Source organism: Pan paniscus, chromosome 9 (genome assembly GCF_029289425.2).
Source record: "Pan paniscus chromosome 9, NHGRI_mPanPan1-v2.0_pri, whole genome shotgun sequence".
Classification (NCBI taxonomy): Eukaryota; Metazoa; Chordata; class Mammalia; order Primates; family Hominidae; genus Pan; species Pan paniscus.
This window is the reverse complement of record NC_073258.2, coordinates 132,986,653-133,005,015: the sequence shown is the minus strand read 5'-3', so window position 1 is coordinate 133,005,015 and position 18,363 is coordinate 132,986,653. Positions and strand designations below refer to the sequence as shown.

Genomic DNA, 18,363 nt, shown 5'->3' with positions numbered 1-18,363 from the left:
AGTAATGCAGCCCTCACTCTTTCCATGATAAAGGTACTTTTTTTCATCTGTCATGCACTGTCCCATGTAATGCATTTATTTTCATCTCCCCCTCCCCCTCCAAAGTCTACAGCCATCCTCTGATGACAGTTGGCAAGGCCAGAATGTGAGGGGATGAACAGGGTGGTGTGGGGTGAGGTGGGGAGAGGAGGTCAGGGGATTGGGATGGAAGGTGGGAGAAGCATTCCCCTCCCTGGCTTCACAGCTGCCTTCCTGAAAGGCTACTGCTGTGGTCAGCACTGTCCTTAGGGTGACAGCAGTGCATGCGGCACACATTTTATTCCACTGCTTGCTTGGATGCTTAGTCATAGTCTTAATGAGTCACTCACTCTAGGCTAGTGAGAAAAGTGGAAGGGATGTGCAAAGACAGGCAAGAGATGTGGGAGATATTTGCAGGGGAGGACTGGAAGTGGAAGAGGATGTAAAGGGACTGTGGAGAAGGGGCTGAGAAATGAGTGAAGGATCCCCCCCATGATGTTCCACTGAGGGGCATCCTTGTCTTTCAGTTTATGCCTGGAGAGAGATTCAACATGCACCTCACAGTTTTCAAAGCCTTTGTAATATGCATTCTCCGTTGGCTGTTGGAACAACTCTGTAAGGTGGATAAGGTAGATCAACTGTATTGTAAAGAAGAGGAAATTGAGTCTAAATGAGGCTTAGTGAGTCACCCAAGACCAAAGAACTACTAGATGTCAGGCCCTAAACTAGACCCCAGTGGCACCCCTAGAAATCATTGTGTATTGTCAACCACTCATGCAGTGCCATGCGTATCTTTCTTCCTCCTTTGGAGAACCTCATGAGCCAGCTGATGCGTTTGACAGAATACTGATGCGTTTGACAGAATATCTGAATTATCATGTGCTTGGTGTCTGACTCTGCTGCTGAGGGGTCATCAATAAGACCCTTTTTATGAAAACTGCTCAGTCAGTTGAAGTAGCCTTCCTATGGGTCCCAGACTCACTCTCTACCCTTTGCCTTTGTGCTGATCCCTGGGCATTGAGAATTTAACGATACTTTTCTTTCTTTCCCCTTCCCAGCCCTCCTGGGGGAGTGAGAGCAAGGGATGAGCAAAGCAAAGGGAGCTTGAAGTCTCCCTGGCTCCCAATCACCTCCTTCAATAGCCTTCCACATCCTCTAAGACACTTTACAGACAAGCGCTTCGGGTAATGCACAGCAGGGGAAAGGGCGTGGGGAAGGGGGCCTCTGGGATAGAGGGAAGGGGAGACAAAACATAAAGCAAGGAAGATACTGACCTTGCAACAAAGTTGAGCTCGTAGGCTCATTTAGTTCTAAATCGGTTGAGGGACACACAGGAGAGAAAAATGAGAACAATCACATATATTATATACAGTGCTATATATTTGTCATATATAGTTTGTATACTGCCTTTCACAGACATTTCTGGGGGAATATATAAAAAAAAGGAAGACAGAAACCAAAGGCGTAGGACAAGGTGCGGCAAGAGAAACGCTGACATGCTTTATGTTTCCATATTGAATGCCGTGACTGGGAAGGCAGGGAGCTGGTTACGCCATACATATTCTGGTGCAGTTGGATTCACTCTTAGCTCATGCTGAGCCAGGCTACCAACTGGATAACAAAGGACTAAAGTTTCTTTCCAGATGAGACTTGTTTCCCACTTCCCCACCTCTATCGTTTCATCTTAGGACACCAAGTTCAGAAATTTTTGCCCCTGGCACCATGGTAGGAACAAGCTCCCCAGAGCACTGTGATTCAGGAGTGCGGGAGCAGAACTCTCAGAGGCCCCTGCAAGCCCTGTCACCTTAGAGATCAGGTGTTTGTGATGGGAAGGACTAACCTGCTCCCGTTTGGCTTAAGTGTTCCCAGACCGCCGGACTATGGTCTCTTGCACCAGAATTCCTCACTTCTCAATGTCTAGGCCACTTGGAGAGAGCGTGCAGTTTATGCACAAGTTGGTGGCAAAAATGATGATAATGTTGCTGCCTTTCTAACTTCATCAAGAAGTTTGTATATTCACAAAAAGTACATACTGCTTTCCAACCTGCCCCAAGTGTGCTTGTTGGCTTTTAATGGAAACTGACATGGAAAATTCCCTAACAAATTCATATTTGTCAAAAGACCTCATTGATGGTGAGCGTCAATAACATCCAAACTATTGGCTGCAAATACTCATCTCACACAGGAATGGGGTTTGCGAGCTCCACAGAATTATGTTACCCAGGCAGCATTGCTAGTGATGGAGTCCTCAGGAATGATCTCTCAACTGAAGCTAGCAAATTAAATTGGTTTCTGATTGAAACATCCTGCAAACTTTTTCTCCCCTAGAGATTTACAAATTAAATTGGTTTCTGATTGAAACATCCTGCAAACTTTTTCTCCCCTAGAGATTTAGCATGTTAAGGCTCTGGGACTTCTGGCATTAAAGAACATCCCCACATGTACCCCACTCATCTTGGTGTGACCCACTGTTTCTAAATATATTTGAGTACATACTATTACTTTTTCATGTCCTTTTTAGAAAACCCTGGACGCCAGAGAGCTGGCAATGGTAGAAACGTCCCAAAGGAGGCACAGGGCAGATGCTGATAGACCCATAGGGCGGGGGGCATGGGAAGTAGACATTGTAATAGCTACATGTGTGCCTGCTGAAAAGAGCATATTGATGACCTGCACTTCACTGCTTTCCTTGTCATAAATGTCATCATTTATTCAACTCTTCCGAGAACTGTTTGCTGCTTCTCCCTATTCTCATCCTGAGATGGCTTAAGGAGAAGAAGCCGGGGAAGTATACAATCATGATAAAGCCAATGGCTGAACCATTTCATGCAACCAAGTCAGGAGAGAGTAGGTCAAAGTGGGGGGTGGCGGGGGGAAGACTACCCCTGTGAGGATGAGGAGTGCTGTGGGTGGAGAGCAGGACTTGGGTTAATGGGAAACTGAGGGGGAGCCTTAGATTTAGATTTGCAAAGCAAGGGAAGGAGGGGGGTCTGTTCCTTCCTAATCCTGGTCTCTGTTCATGCAGACAGACGCCTGCCAAAAAGGCGTGAAAAATGCGAGGGGCTCTTATGATCATCCCTGTGTGAGAGATGCCAGACACATCAATCACTCAAATCACAGCTCTGCCCATTCCAAGCCACTGGCTCGGCGATCAAGGGCGGCTTTCTCCTTCCCAGCTCTCTCAGATAAAGCTGGGATTTACTATTTGTGCCGGGTAGAATGCAGGAGGATGTAATGGGTGAGCAGAGATCGTGTGGTGAAGCAGTGCAGGCTCGTGATTCGGAGCAAGCCACATACGCTATCACCGAGGGCACATGGCTGGGCCATGGGATTATCCCAAAGTTCTCAGAATATAAGGAATTTGTGTTCTTGCAAATTATCTGTCAAATGCCTCCCCTCACTTCCCCATCACATTCAAGAGTGCTTGTTAACATGAGGGATTGGGGAGACAGGTTTGAAAAATCTCAAGCTCAAAGAACTTGATGGGGTATGAAGGAATTTGCCCAAAAGGCAACCGGAATTTAATCCTGTGGCCTTTAGGGAGAATCTGCGTTCATCAAGGGATGGAGCCATCATGAGAGGCCCAGAGCCCTGCCTGGTGGCACCACCAGGAAGGCAGGCTCATGTCTGCACAGCTGTCTGCTAGCAGGGGCAGGCATCAGCGTTTACAAGGGCGCTCGCTCACTTTCTTCTGATATCAATACAGTAGCCAGATATGTGACGAAGGCGGGGCTCTTCACGTCCCAGCGACTGGAGACAGTTTTGGAAAAGGGAAAATTTTACACTAAGCCAGTGAGCAAAGACTGAAATAGCAAACGTTCCCCTCTGAGTTCTTGACTATTTTACCCAATTATGATTCCCACAGTCAGCTTAGGAGCCATCACTGAGAAAAAAAAAATCAAATGTCATTTTTGGCATTCCAAAGTATTTTTCTCCATCTCGGGATCTTTTCCATTATAGAATGAAACATGAACATTCTTTTTCGTTTTCCTTTTCCCACTTCTGAGATCTACTTTTATACATGTACTATACATATACTACTTTGTATACATGTAAACTGTCTCTCTTGTTCTTTCTCTTTCTGTCTGCCTCCTCCCTGTCTCTCTGTCCCTCTCTCTCCATTTCTTTCTGTGTCTCTCTCTTTTTTTTCTCCCTCTCCATGTCCACTGATACCCTGCTAACCTCTGACCCTGGCCTTGAGGGGCCCTCCCACCCAGCTCTCCCGTTCTGCACCCTCTCCCCTCTTCTTGCCCAGCTCAGAGCACAGTCTCACCAAATAGCATGATGCTGGCATTGGTGTGGCCCAGCTTGTTGGAGGCCACGCAAGTGTAGTTCCCATAGTCATGTTCAGAGACATTGAAGAAGATGAGTTTTGAGAGGAAAGGTCTGTTTTCCACTTTCACCCCTTTCTTTCCTTCAATCAGTCTGAGAGAAACAAAAGAAGACAAAAAAAGAAGAAAACAAGATGGTTATGTGTACTCATAGGAAGAAGATAGGCCCAGGGATTCGTGGTCTTCTCCTTGCCCCCCTTCTGACATCATTATAACCATTATTTGATCCACTCAACCACACCATAATGTAGTAGTAGTTCACACACAGTGAGTGACACGTTGTTTCTTGATTTTTCACATATGTGCCCAGGGTCACTCCTATCAGAACATCTGATCTCCCTAGCCTCTCATCCTGGCTTTGTAGTCTGACAGCAACACCACAACAAATAACCCCTGCCAGCTGTGTGGCATTCAGAGCAATATGATTCACACAGTAGGTGGTCAAATGTGTGGACCTGATGATGATGACAACCATGCAAATGAAAAACTCAAACTTCTGAGAGAAGAGCCACCTGAGGAATTTGAAAGAAAAAATGTTTTTCGAGCACCTGGTAATCTAATTTCTCCTGAAGCACCAGAAGCATTGTATAGATAATACTTAATTTTTTGGCTATGAAGAGGAGAAAAATCATCATTTTCTCATTTTTCTAATCAGGGGACTCTGAAGGGCTTGGGAGGAGTGATCTGCCCAGACTATTATAGAGGATTAGTCTGGAAGGATTAGAGGTTCCCAAGAATATGTCCCTTTAGAGCCAGGACAGTCTCCCTGAGCTCCACAATGGCAGCCCAGTAAGCCACAAGGACTTGCATTGGTCTAGGGGCCACTAAAGAAATGCCACAGGGAGTTAGTTAGTTAGTTGGGGGAAGTGAGGTATGCTTATTAGAACCATGGATTCTATTACCAGGCAGATAAAAGGGTAAGGAGAAAGCTGCTATTGGAGTCAGTAGGCACGTGTCCTCCTTCTCAGGAAGTTGTTAACAGCAATTCCTATGGCAATCATGGACACCACCTACTTTCCTTTGCAAGATTCCGAAAAATGTCCATTTCTTAGAATGAGCTTTAAGCCAACCTTTTACTTTTTCCCTGAAACAAACAATCTGTAATCCTTGCCCTGAAGCTGATTCTATGCTATGGGAAAGATGAATACTCTTGAGGCAAAAATCCCTTCTTGATGAAGGATCTCAGGGAATATGGACACAAAGCTAAGTTTCCTGTTTAGGGCCTGGCTGGAGCACAGCTTGTAGCAAGCAGATAATAACATGGTGGGAGCACACTGGAACAGATTCAGGGGACGTGCTTTGGGGCAAATGGATGCTGTTGAGAAAAACAAACAGTACTCAAGGCAGAAAGTGAAGCCCATTAGACAATGATGAGGAAATGCTTTGCGGACCGCAGAATGGCATCAGTATAATGTATTTCTATGGAGTTAGACATAGATGACTCTTGCCCATCCCTGGGTCACAGTGTTTTTGGCATAGAGGGCAGCTGCTTTGTCATTATCTGAAGACCTGTCTCTGTGGGATTACAGAATAATTTTCTCCACTCCTGCAACTTACAGTAACCTTGATCAGAAAAGAGAGGCAGGTTCTGGCCGGAGTTCTCACCCAACATCTGCCTCCAGGGAAGTCAGAAGATAGGTTGGACAGACTTGCCTTGCTTTTCATTATGTAGATGTTCCTCTGGGAGCCTTCCTCTCCAAACGCTAGGGGCAATGAACTGGCCTGAGTCCACGGCTTCATTAAAATGCTAGCACTGTCCAAATGGAATGAGGCATCCGGCTGTGCAGCCACAGGCCACTTTTACATTTCCAGCTTGCTATGTACACATTGATCCTCTAGGGGGTGCTGTCCATACCACTCACCGGGAGGATTCTGCGAGCAAGTCAGGCTGATTGATCCCACTGGCCGTTTTGACACCATTCGTCCACCATGGGGAGGAAGCTTTCCCATCATAACCAAACTGTGAATGAGATTTCAGCTCTGCAGTGGGGAGAAACTTAACTGAAAGTAGGCTCCTGCTTGACAGCTCTGAAATGTCTTTAGCTAAAAACAGCACAGGGGGCCAGCAGCACTTTGCAGGCTTTGCAGCTCCTGGGAGGACACGCTTTCCCCTTCTCTGTGCGGGCACACATCCCCTCCATCCCGCACTGCTTCCAGGCCTCAGTTTCTTACCAAAGCTGTGGGCTTTTCATTGGTCAATGCCCCTGTTGGATGGGTGGCCTTCTGTAGGTATAGCATTCCGTTCCTCTTCCTTTGTTGGATAACACATACAATAGCGTGCAGTGGAGTCATTCTGGCATGTGGCCAAAAGACTTCTCACCTAACTAACTCTTGAGAAAACTGCCTGTCCTCACCACACAGTTTCCTTTAATCTGCCTTGGAAGTCTGCTCATCTCACTGAAAATGGGAGATGGGCTAGAGCTGGCCTTTCCCCTAGGGCAGACACAATATGCCTTGGGAGACCTACCTGGCAGACCCAACTTGCTGTGACCAGGACCTCAGAGGCAGGGATGCTGCAGCTGAGCTGGGTGCCAGGAGGAAAGACAGCCCCTGTCTCATGCCAGCACACTAGAAATAAATAAATACATGTGCAGCGAAGGGAAAACTGACTAAACCACTAAATGGAAAGGGGAGAAAAGGAGAGGCCATCAGAAGAACTGAAAGACAGAAACAAAGCTGCCTGAGCCAGGGGCCTCTGAAGACTGTCCCTGGCCCTGCCAGCCTGCTCTCTCCTACTGGGTGAATGGTGGCAAGGACAGCTGTCCCTATTGTGACCAGAGATGCCGCACAGAGGAGAGCTCTCTCATCCTTTTACTCGCCATTGGCCACTTTTGCTTTATTTTCCTCTAAGAAGATTTTGCTTTCCCTTATATATTTTTTTTCTATTTTTCTCCAATAAAGAATTGGAATAATAATAGGACGCAGCTGATGACTTTTCATTAAGACCTAGACAATTGAAGATTTGGGAACTGACCCCATAGCTCAATAGGTTTTTTGTTTGGTTTGGTTCAATAATTAATTTTTATGCCTCAGTTTACTTCTTAGTACAATAAGAAGGTCGAAGAGGAAGCGTATAAGTGAAACAGAATTTCTAAGTAAGGAAACCATATTTATCAGAAAAACACACTCCAGTCTGCTTCATTCTTCTTTCTTGGAAGAAGGGGAAAGCCAGCTCTATTTCTTCATGAGTTAGTTTGTTTTTCCTCTTTGTGTCTTAGTTCTTTCATTTGTAAAATGGGCTAGATGAATATAATACATCTCACTAGAAGCTGCCAGAATGTGTCCTTAAATTTTTTTTTTTTAAAAACAAAACACTGCTTTTCATTTGGGAGGATTATGATAAAACCCAGTGAATCTTAAAACTGATTGACGTGGTTCTAAACAAAATTCAATTTTCGATCTAGAGACTAGAAAGAGCTTTAGGTGTCTGACTGACCTCATAAGGAAACAAAGCCAAGGCTGGCTGAAGACGTGCACACAGCGTGGGCGGCCATTCACTTGCTCCTGGCCTGCAGTTTCTCATGCTGCTCTCCTTCTCAGAATGCCCTCTTCATTGTTTTTCCTTCTCAGCCTCCTGGCCTCCCTCACTCCTTGCTCTCACTCCACCGCACATGCACCTCAGGACTCTCTTGCCTCCCCTATGCCACCACCTCTTTTTCAATGAAAATGTTCTGAACACAGGCAGCTCTTGCCCATTTCCCGTTGTTCATCCCCCTTAAAAATGGCTCTTTGATAACAGCAATTGCCATGGTGCCTGGCTGTACTGAGCTACTGATCCCTGCACTGATATGTCATTTGATAAAGCCTGGAAATGATCATCTTCAGTGACTCACAACAAATATCCCGAGGATGCTGTGACAATGGGAAGGAAGGGAATAGTCCCTTCTCTTTTCTCCTACAGTAAAAGAACAACTTGGGCACAAAGGGAGGGCTAAATTGGGTCATGGACTCTTACACACCGCTACTGACAGTGTCTGGAACAGGAGGGGAGACCTGCTAGCTGCAGCTAACTTATTAGCCACTCCCAGGGCCCCGAGAGCCTTCCTAACTCCTTCACGCAAGCCTGAGAATGTGGTAAAAATAGCTTCAGGCAGAACACATTATGTTCTTGGCCTATAAAAAATTCACAGGCCTTACAATGCTCCTGGTGGCCTTTCCTTTGTGATTTTGCTTTCCTAAAAAAAGTTACCTTTCAGATCTGTTGGTTGGCCAGTGATAATTCTACATGGTGACATTAAACACGTAGCTGAAATCCATTAATGTTAAGAAAAGACTTCTTTGCACATTTGCCCCCTATAGAGATAAGTTCAGAAGAGGATTTTATAGAACTCGTTTGCAACCATGTGGAATCAGGACCCTGGAAAAGTTTCTCCTGGAGATGGGGGTGGGGGTGGGATAGGAAAGAAGGAAGCTTTACCTTTTGTCATCCTTGTACCACTGGAATTCTGCTGAGGGGACTGCTGAGGCTTCACACTGCAGTGTCCCCTTTTGTCCCACGGGGACACCTGTACCCTTGGCTTCTGAAATGTATGGTGGATCTGCAAAAAGAAGATGTCTCATAGCACCCCCCCCTCTTTTTTTTTTTTTTTTTTTTTTTTTTTTTTTTTTTTGAGATGGAGTCTCGCTCTTGTGGCTCAGGCTGGAATGCAGTGGCACGATCTTGGCTCACTGCAGCTTCCGCCTCCCAGGTTCAAGCAATTCTCCTGCATCAGCTTCCCAAGTAATTGGGATTACAGGTGCACGGCACCATGCCTGCCTAATTTTTGTATTTTTAGCAGAGACGGGGTTTCACCATGTTGGCCAGGCTGGTCTCCAACTCCTGACCTCAGGTGATCTGCTCGCCTCAGCCTCCAAAAGGGCTGGGATTACAGGGCACTGCACCTGACCTATAGCATTTTAAAATGAAGAAGGCTGCTTCATTTGTTGATTTTGTTTCTCAGTCTCTGCCCTGGCTCTGCTTACTTAGAAGGTAAAACTGCTACATAAATTGTACCAGAGAATAAAAACCTTTTTGATGCCGCTCTAAGAAAAAGCTGGGTCTTTCTTTCATGTACTGCTTTTGTTCTCCTCTGTACAGAGCTGAAATGACCATGTACTCAAGCATTTTTTCTGTTTAAACTTTTTAACTTTCATAGGATGATGCCAGCCCATCAACCCTACACTCCACGGGTTGACAGTCAGCACCTTTAATCAGCCTTCTAGAATTTCTGCACACCAGGTTCTTGCCAAAAGTATATAACCTCGAACTATTCAATTCCCATCAAAAGCTCAGTTGCAAGAAATAATATTCAAGGAGAATTGCCTGAAGGATATACAGATCAGTCATTCTTGGTATTCTAAAACAGATCCCTGAATCAAACCAGAGCAGGTGACCAAGCTAGGCCTACGCACTTGGTTTGCATTCATTTGACGTCTTTACCAAACTACCCTTCACATTCTACCAGTTTATATTACAGGGTATTATGAAAAACAGCCACAATAAACTGGCTATTCTATTTAAGGCAGAAATATTGTACGTGATGTTGCTGACTCTCTCCCAAAGTGCTCTATTTGTGGAGACCCTGAAGAGAATTTTCTCTAGGGTCTCAGTACCACGAAAAGCAGTGTTTCTCCCAAGCAACTAATTTGCTTTTATCTTATGGACAACATAAATCTTAAAGCAGGTGATGTTTCCCTCTTTGCTTTCGCAAGGCTGAGCCAAATTCTGCACCTGCACCTAGCAGTCTTGCGGTAATATTTCATGTGCTGAGGTTTTCCTAGCTTTCACTCATTTTCCTAAGCATATTTTTTCTTTGCTTCTGTTTCTTTATGTTTTAAGTTCATCTTTATAAACTGTAAATCCTCTTAAGTCCCTTTGTAAAAACTTGTGATATGATTTTTAAAATGACAGCATTTTTATACCTATTGCCTTGCTTCTTAAACTGCTTCATATTGACTGGGTTCACATTGTAACACAAACCTAAATCTGAAAGATTGGATATTCTCCTAGATACAGTATCCTTCTCCTAACTCCACCCCACCCAAGTTTTGAAGGGAAGTCATCTCGTTTGCCGATTTAGTTATTGAGTTCTATTGCTTCGTAAGTCTTCCTGGAATGTGCACAGCAGAGAAAACCTCCAGAATGTTGTAGGGAGCTAAGTCAAGGTACATAATGAGGAACCCAGAGGGAAAAGAGTGAAAGGAGGTAGCAAATTCAAGTAGGATTGATGTCAGAGACAATCTGGAAGGCTGAGAAAGGAGAATGAGGGGTCCACACAGCGCCTTCCAAACTTTTTGGATTCTGTATCTCTATTAGTAACAAGCAAATTTATTGTTACATCCTCTAAGATCTATATCGTAGCTATTTGTATGTATACCATGCACATCTATAATTGTAAAATAATGAGATATAATAGACATACCATAAATGGAAGTTTGAAACTTCCTTCATACACTCTAGCACATGGTTTCTTGTCCCATTATGGAGATGTCTGGTCTAGACAGTGAGAGGCTCCAGCACAACTGTATTGTGTGAGTAAATTATGGGAAAATTTTGGATTTGAAGACGTGTTTAAAAAATTATGAGCTGAATGCCATTTAATGATCTGCCAGCCATGCAAGTCAAGTTTGGCATTATATTCAGTTACTTTAGCTACTTTTTCTTTCAGCGTGACACTGTGACACCTTGAAGTGTCAAAAACTCGAGTTTGAAATGTTTGCTCCTGAAAGCAGAGTGTGGAAAGTGGTGCTGCATTCTTCCCACCCTAAGTCAGTAACTGGCTGTGCCAATGGGCTCTGGGTGGTGGCTGTGACAACAGGCCAGCCTGATGCACGTGCAGGGCGCGTGGTGGTGAGAACACTTACAGTTCACGGTGACCTTTACTCTCCGTACCACGGGCGCGGCCACGTCATTGGAGGCACTGCACTCGTAGTCCCCTGACTGCTCCCGGGTGATGCCCTGAATTTCCAAGTATTCGTCTTCACTCACAAAGCCAACCGCTGCGGGAAAACCAGTAACGTGTGGTGAAATACAAGGAAAAAAAGACCAAACATGTTCACTTAGAAAACAAAGTATAAAATTGCTATGTCTGCAGATAATTTGCCAGTTGTAAGTTCAGATTCTGAGGAACTGTGTGGGTTATCCCTCCTCCGTCTCTTCTACACCTCCACACCACCAACTTTTCCTTGGCTCCGCAGTGGAACAGCTGAAATGTTTGTGTTCCTAACTGAACAAAGCACAGTGCCTAGAGAATTACTGGTCCCAATAAGTGATTAATAATTTTGACATTTACACTGCCTGTATCTTACCAAGCCATCGTGCTCTGGGATCTGAGTCAGGCACCTTAACTCTTTCTGATCTCAAGGTATCACTTAGACTGAGCCTTGAATATAAAATTTATGACTGCACACTTGAGCATAAATTAATTGAAAATGCCACACCAGCAGCTACATACACATACACACACACACGTGCATCACAAAGGTAGCAGAAACACTAACATAAAAAATTTAATTTTCTGTTTTTTGACTCACAATTAATTGGATAGGCAGAAATCAACGTGCTAAACTTCGATCTGCTAGAGCTCCTAGGTACAAGATCCTAAAGACAGACCAGCAATGGGACTCCGCACTCGATGCCTAGTTGTAAGCATGTCAGAGATTCATCAGGCGACGTGGCTGCGAATCCACTCAGTCCCCTAATCATTGCGGGACTCACTGTCTTCAGTGAAAAATTATGAGTAATAATAACAACGCTTCACATACCAGACTCTGTGCCTGACGTCTGGCCATGAGCACTCAGTTATTGAAAGACCAAGATATTTAAGGCTAGAGGAGATTTCAAAGTTCTCTCCCAGAGGCACCTGAGCCTTCGCTTCCTTGCCAAAAGACAATGAAAAACAAAAGTTAGGGCTTAAATCCCAAGCTATCCTCCCTTCTCTCTTAAATGAGGGTAATTAGAAAGACAGCATCCTAAACCTGGATACCTTTAAAAGGAAATGAGGTGCTAGTAATTAATGATTATTAGCAGACAACAGGCATAAGACTGTCCCTAGCAATTGAGAAGCATTTTCCCAAATGTAATATACATACAATCCTAATACCTCACAGGGTCACGGGGCTATTTAGACTAACACACAAACATGCCTACATATATATGTACACACTCACACACACACATGCACGAAAGCACTCCAAAACTCTCGTGTGCTGCCCACCTGTTGATTTAGTTATTACTCCTATAATCTGGTTGGAGGCACAGCTTCAGGGGGTGCAGCACTGTATTAACATGAGTGGCCCAAGAAAGGGAACAAAGAGACATTTCTCTCCAGGTCAGAAAACCCTTCCATAATGCCACGTGTTTCTGCTGGCCCAGAGCACGAAAACAGTAGCTGTAAAAAACCGATACAACAAGGGATGATGTGTGCGGTATGTAAGGGATGCTTGTATGTGTTCCATAACAGTGTTGAAGTCACTGTTTTGTCCAGATAACCACAATAACAATAACAACAGCAACAACAACAAGACCATGGTCTTGTGAACAAGGGCCACTGCCTTGTTCCATTCGATCAGCACTCTTTGGCCATGATAAGTCTGTGCCACTGCCCAGCAGTAGGCCCAACTGGGGCCTCATCTCATACATCTTCATGCCATATGCAAACTACACTATGTATGTACAGACGGTTTCTTGCCTCTGTTACATACAGAAGAGGAAAAGAACAGCCTATGTCCATTACAACAAACAAGAAAGAGATATTAAATTCACAAGACAAAGAAGGAACCTCTTCATAAGTAGAAAACACAGCCAAAAAGACCAGGATGTGAAGAGGACAAACAACATTAACCCAAATAGACTCATAGTTCCTACCAGTAAGACACTTCTAATGGTCTCAGTAGCCTTTATGAATATTGTTTGATAAGCATCTTTAGGGGAAAGGTACTAACCTTGATTTGAGGATGGGTGGAAGAATTGAGAAGAGCTTTAAATGAAGAATCTGTAATTCCTCTTGTGTTGTCCTTGTTTATTTGCTACCAACCACGGGCTTACATTTGTCAGATCTTCCCCTGCCAGAATGCTATAATTACTGTGCCAAGCATCTCGGAGACCAGTGTCACACTTAATATTCCCATTAATTTTAAATGGTAGTCCTTGGTACATATGTGTGGCAATTGGTGTCATATTTTAATTAGGCTTGCCCTACACCATCTGAAATTAATAATAGCTCAAATTACCAGTGTAATTTATAAATTAACAGTGCCGCAGCATTAGGAAATAAATTAGCTCTGGACAGCTGTTTCTGCATTGAGCTCCAGGGTCGGAGCAGGGACTGATTGGACCTCAGGTCTCCTGCGAAGCTGTGTATTACATCACCAAAGCGGGGAAACAAACAAAAAGACAGAGGTTCTCTGGATCTCTTGTGCTCTCCAGCTAAAGTTCATGCATCTGTTTCAATTCCATAATTCAAATATGCTCTTTTGTGGCCACAGCGAGATTTGCAGGGGCCAACTTGTCATGGACATCCAAATGGAAAGGCCTGTTGGAGGCATGACAGTCCTGGACTGAAATGCAGTTACACAAATATTATGGCAGTCAAAATCGAGAACTCATCAGTTTTCTGTGGGGACATGGGTGCCACATTAATTTATGTGTAGTTTTGTATATTTATGTCAGGTGATCTTGTGTAGGAAAGGACGTTGGGTGGCTCAAGTTTTGGGGAAGGCGTACGGTCTCTACTGATCCAAATTTCTAATTCCAGAGAAAGGAGATTTTTCCTCAAGTCATCCTGCAGGAACAGTGAGGCTTAATCCTACTTTCCTATGTTCCCTGGACCAAATGTGCGATCCCAGAGAAATCACAATGACTTCATTGCTCACCAGTTATTACATGTACACTTTTTGATTAAGTTGGGTAAGGCATGTAAAAAGTGACTTGTACATAGTAATATGCTGAATAAATTTAACCTTTCATTGTCATTATGCTCACTTTTCTCCTCACCCACCTTTTTCTCTACTAGAGGCATATATGGCAAAACCAGAGAGAAAGTTGGTCAGTTTACACATAACAAAATAAACTTTGAACCACCCAAAATCAGGTTCCTAAAGGAGATGCCTCAAACAAGCCCCCAAAAACACTAAACTGCAATCTGACTTTCTAGAGTTAATAAATCAACGAAAAGTTTCGTTTAAAAGCATTTGTGCTGTGGCTATGAAGTGATCAGTGCTTTATCACTAGTGTGAGGAACTTACAAAGCATATTGGGTAAAAAAAAAAAAAAAAGCAAGCATAGTCTTTAAAGTGCTGAAGGATATTCTTGGTTAAGAGACATCAGTGGGGAAGAGGCAAACCACTTGATAAAACCCTATGAAAAGAAACTCTTCACGGTCAACAGCCTCTCATTATAAGTCTGCTTTTTCTTTCTGTAAAGAAAATGCATCCTCAGGTGGAAATAACACACTCATCTTCCTGAAATACCCGTTCATCATGGCCCACTTCTTCAGACACTAGAAATGGCTCCTTATTTTTCTGTCACGTCAAACACAAACTCTACTCCCTTATTATCAAAGCCCTCCACAAAGTAGCCCTGATCTATTCACCCAAGTTTATTTTGCACAAGTGCTATGAAGAAGGCAACAGATCATTGTCCTAAGAGGCAAAAGTTTGGATCAGAAAAAAACAATTCTCTACCCTCTAGTTTCATGATGGGGTAGGTCACCTAACTCCCCTGTACCACCATATCTTCATCTGCACAATCAGAATAACGTTACCTACTTCTAGGGTTGCTGTGAAAGACAACACGTGGAGTGCAGTGGGGACACTGAGGGGCCCAGGAGAAGCCCTCTGTAGAACTTAGTCTAAACAACTGGTATACCACGCCACCACTGCCACTGCCGCAGCTCTCCTGCCAGGCCATGCTAGTTCTCATCCTGGACCAACATGATGATTTGTTCTTCACAGATTGTTTTTGTTTTTTTGTTTTTTTTGTCTATCTATCTAAGCAAATACCACCTTTCTTTCAAATTTTAACTCTTCCTTGCAAACACCCTATTATGGGTTCAATTGTGTCCTCCCAAAAAAGGTATGTTGAGATCCTAACCATCAGTACCTCAGAGAGTGACTATATTTGGAAAAAGGTCTTTACAAAGGTAATTAAATTAAAATGAGGTATTATGGTAGACCCTAATCTAATCTGACTGGTGTCCTTATAAAAAGGGATTCGGGCAGACACGCACAGAGAAAGGGTAGTGTGAAGACACACAGGGTGAAGATTACCATGTGATAGGAGTGATGCTTCTATGAGCCAAGGAACGCCAGGAATTGCTGGTGCATACCAGAAGCCAGGAGAGGCGAGGGAGGGTTCTCCCCTGTCACTGTCAGAGAGAGCATGGTCCAACCAATCACTTGATTTTGACTTCTAGCCTCCAGCACTGTACAGTTTTCTTGTTGTAAAGCACCCAGTTTTTTGTGCCTTGTCACAGTAGTCCTGGGACACTAATACATTCCCTTTTGTCTCCTAACTCTTGGTGCCTCTGGCTGTTCTGCACTATTGTTGCACATTCAGTTCATCTAGTCTTTAAAATCATAACAGAATTAAAGAGCTTAAGGGGACATGAATGGTTATATAATTCCATAGTTGCTCTGCTAGTACATAGTCTGTCTGTAGTAGAATTCACTAGAGTAGTTGCTTAAAATATAGAATTCTAGGTCCCACCCATACCCACTAAACCAGAATCTCCTGGGATGAGGTGCTTGCATAATCTTCCTAGGAAATTCTCACGAATAGGCAAGTTTGGGAACTAGTGATTTCGCTCAAGCCTCGTATTTTTCTTGTGGGAAACTGAAGCTTAGAGGAGTCTGTGGGCACACATCTGGTCAGTGATGGAGCACACCATGCCTCCTGATGTCCAATCCACTGCTCCTGCAACTGTAATCAAGTTTTTGAGTAGCTGTCTTGTGCTGCACACAGGGGGCTTCTTTTTCCAATGCGATTGAAGGCCTTTGACAGCAGGAACCAGGTTCTTGGACATCTCTGGCTCTCAAGACAGCTAGGAAACCAGTTTACATAATTTTAAAATTTGTCAACTTCTTATTGACTAACTTCTGGCTGACAGACCCAGAACAACACATTGAATTCAATTAAAAAAAGTCAGAGACCCCTTGTTGCTCACCTAACCCTCCTGTGGCCCCATTCCCAAAAGAACACCACGTACAGTCGTAGTTCTTAGCATGATCATTGTATTTCCTGACTTTAGGAAATATCATCACTATTAGTGTTCTAACAGAAAAGATTTTCTTTAAATATGTGATTTTAAAAGGTTTATCGAGTGTGTAGTATAATTTATATTTAGTTTTGGGGCCAATTATTTCCTCAGGAGAAGGCATCCTTAATTTAAAAGTGTAGATCAATGAAGAAGTATGATTTATCTAACAGAAATTTGTTTTACAGCCAACTTTTTGGAAATACAGCTATTTCATTAAGTGGAATACGACAACCGAAGCAGGGAAATGAAGCAAGCTGGATATGTGATCACACCTGCCCCCAAATCCCCACAGGGGTTTGGTGTTGTCCAAAGTGCTGAGCTTAGCATTTACAACTAATCGAATGACAGAGACTGTCTTGTGTGCATAACATCCCTTTGGAAAAGAAAATCCCACATTTCTGACTTCATAGATTGGGCATTAAAAATCTTTATAACTGAAAATAATAATACCCACAGCGACCATTTTTATCATACCCAAGAATAAGCTTGTCAGGAGTACAGCTGTAGCTACTGGAGAGGAGAGGACACAGCTGCCTCCTTGCTTAATATTTTTATGGCATATATACCAGCTGAGATACAATCTTTGGACGTCAGAAATTGAAAAAGATACAGAACATAGACTCCCAGAATTGGAGAGTTGGAAGGAATCATTTTTAAAATTTAGCCCATATCCCATGACTAGCAGTGACATTCCAGTCCTGCACCAGCTCTGCAGCCACTGCTCTCTCCACCATCTCAGGTTGCATCAGGTGTTCCTGTTAAACCCAGGCTGACCTCAAGGACAGTTGTATTCCCCCAGTGCCATTATGATGGCTGATGAACATTCAAGGTTTTCTGTTTTGACTGGATGAAGGCATGGTTTTGCTCAGATGCTGGGAGATAAGACAGACAGAGGTGAGACTCCTCTTCCTCAATACCAACATGTGCAAGCCCCAGGAACTGATTTTGAGGTCTGATGAAGAAAGTGGGCTTGGCCAGAAAGGAAAGAAGCTGTTTTCATGAAAGACTTTAGAGGTTTGGCTGTGTCCCTACCCAAATCTCATCGTGCATTGTAGTTCCTATAATCCCCACATGTCATGGGAGGGAACAGGTGGAGATAATTGAATCATGGGAGTGGTTTCCCCCATCCCGTTCTCATGATAGTGAGTTAGTTCTCACAAGATCTGATGGTTTTATAAGGAGCTTCCCACTTCGCTGGGCACTCATTCTTCTTCCTGCTGCCATGTGAAGAAGGACGTGTTTGTTTCCCCTTCTGCCCTGATTGTAAGTTCCTGAGGCCTCCCCAGCCCTGAGGAACTGTGAGTCGATTAAACCTCTTTTCTTTATAAATTATCCAGTCTTGGGTATGTCCTTATAGCAGTGTGAGAACAGACTAATACAGAGGTGTATGGTGCCACTGTGAGTTCTGGTGTCAAGGCCTGCTGATGAACTGGGGAAGGCCTTCTTCACACCAGGTCCCCCTTGAGGACTCAGTGCAGTCCTGGGAGCTGGAAAGCATAGAACGATAAGGCTCAAAAACAGCCCCACTCCAAGTGGCAGCAGAGGCCATGTGAGAGACTGTCAAAGGGGGTGGCACAAGAAGACTTGTATTTAAGCACGTAACAGGGACTCCAAGAAATACCAGAGCCAGTTCTGAGGTAAAGGGAGGGTCCCAGGCAGGCAGATGGGTGCTGAGAGGCAAAGTAATATGGAATTAATGCAAACCTGTGCTGCTAAGCTAGACAAGGCTGGGGACATGGGAGCTACCCACATAACCCACACAGCAATATCCGCTGCAA

At 44.0% G+C, this 18,363-nt stretch overlaps 1 protein-coding gene across 8 annotated transcripts in view; it reads right to left on the bottom strand.

Moving 5' to 3' along the window:
• NTM (neurotrimin) overlaps positions 1–18,363 on the bottom strand; it is a 965,686-nt gene that overhangs the window by 17,449 nt on the left and 929,874 nt on the right. For 4 of the 8 annotated variants that reach the window (XM_055095115.2, XM_008973271.5, XM_034934078.4 and 1 more), the window contains 4 exons: positions 11,193–11,327; positions 8,767–8,887; positions 4,292–4,443; positions 1,293–1,328 (listed from right to left, as the gene is read on the bottom strand). In XM_055095115.2, the coding sequence (XP_054951090.1) occupies positions 1,293–1,328; positions 4,292–4,443; positions 8,767–8,887; positions 11,193–11,327 (444 nt within the window). The remainder of the gene's footprint in view (positions 1–1,292; positions 1,329–4,291; positions 4,444–8,766; positions 8,888–11,192; positions 11,328–18,363) is intronic. The other 4 variants (XM_055095116.2, XM_055095118.2, XM_003819856.6 and 1 more) reach the window with 1 other exon arrangement.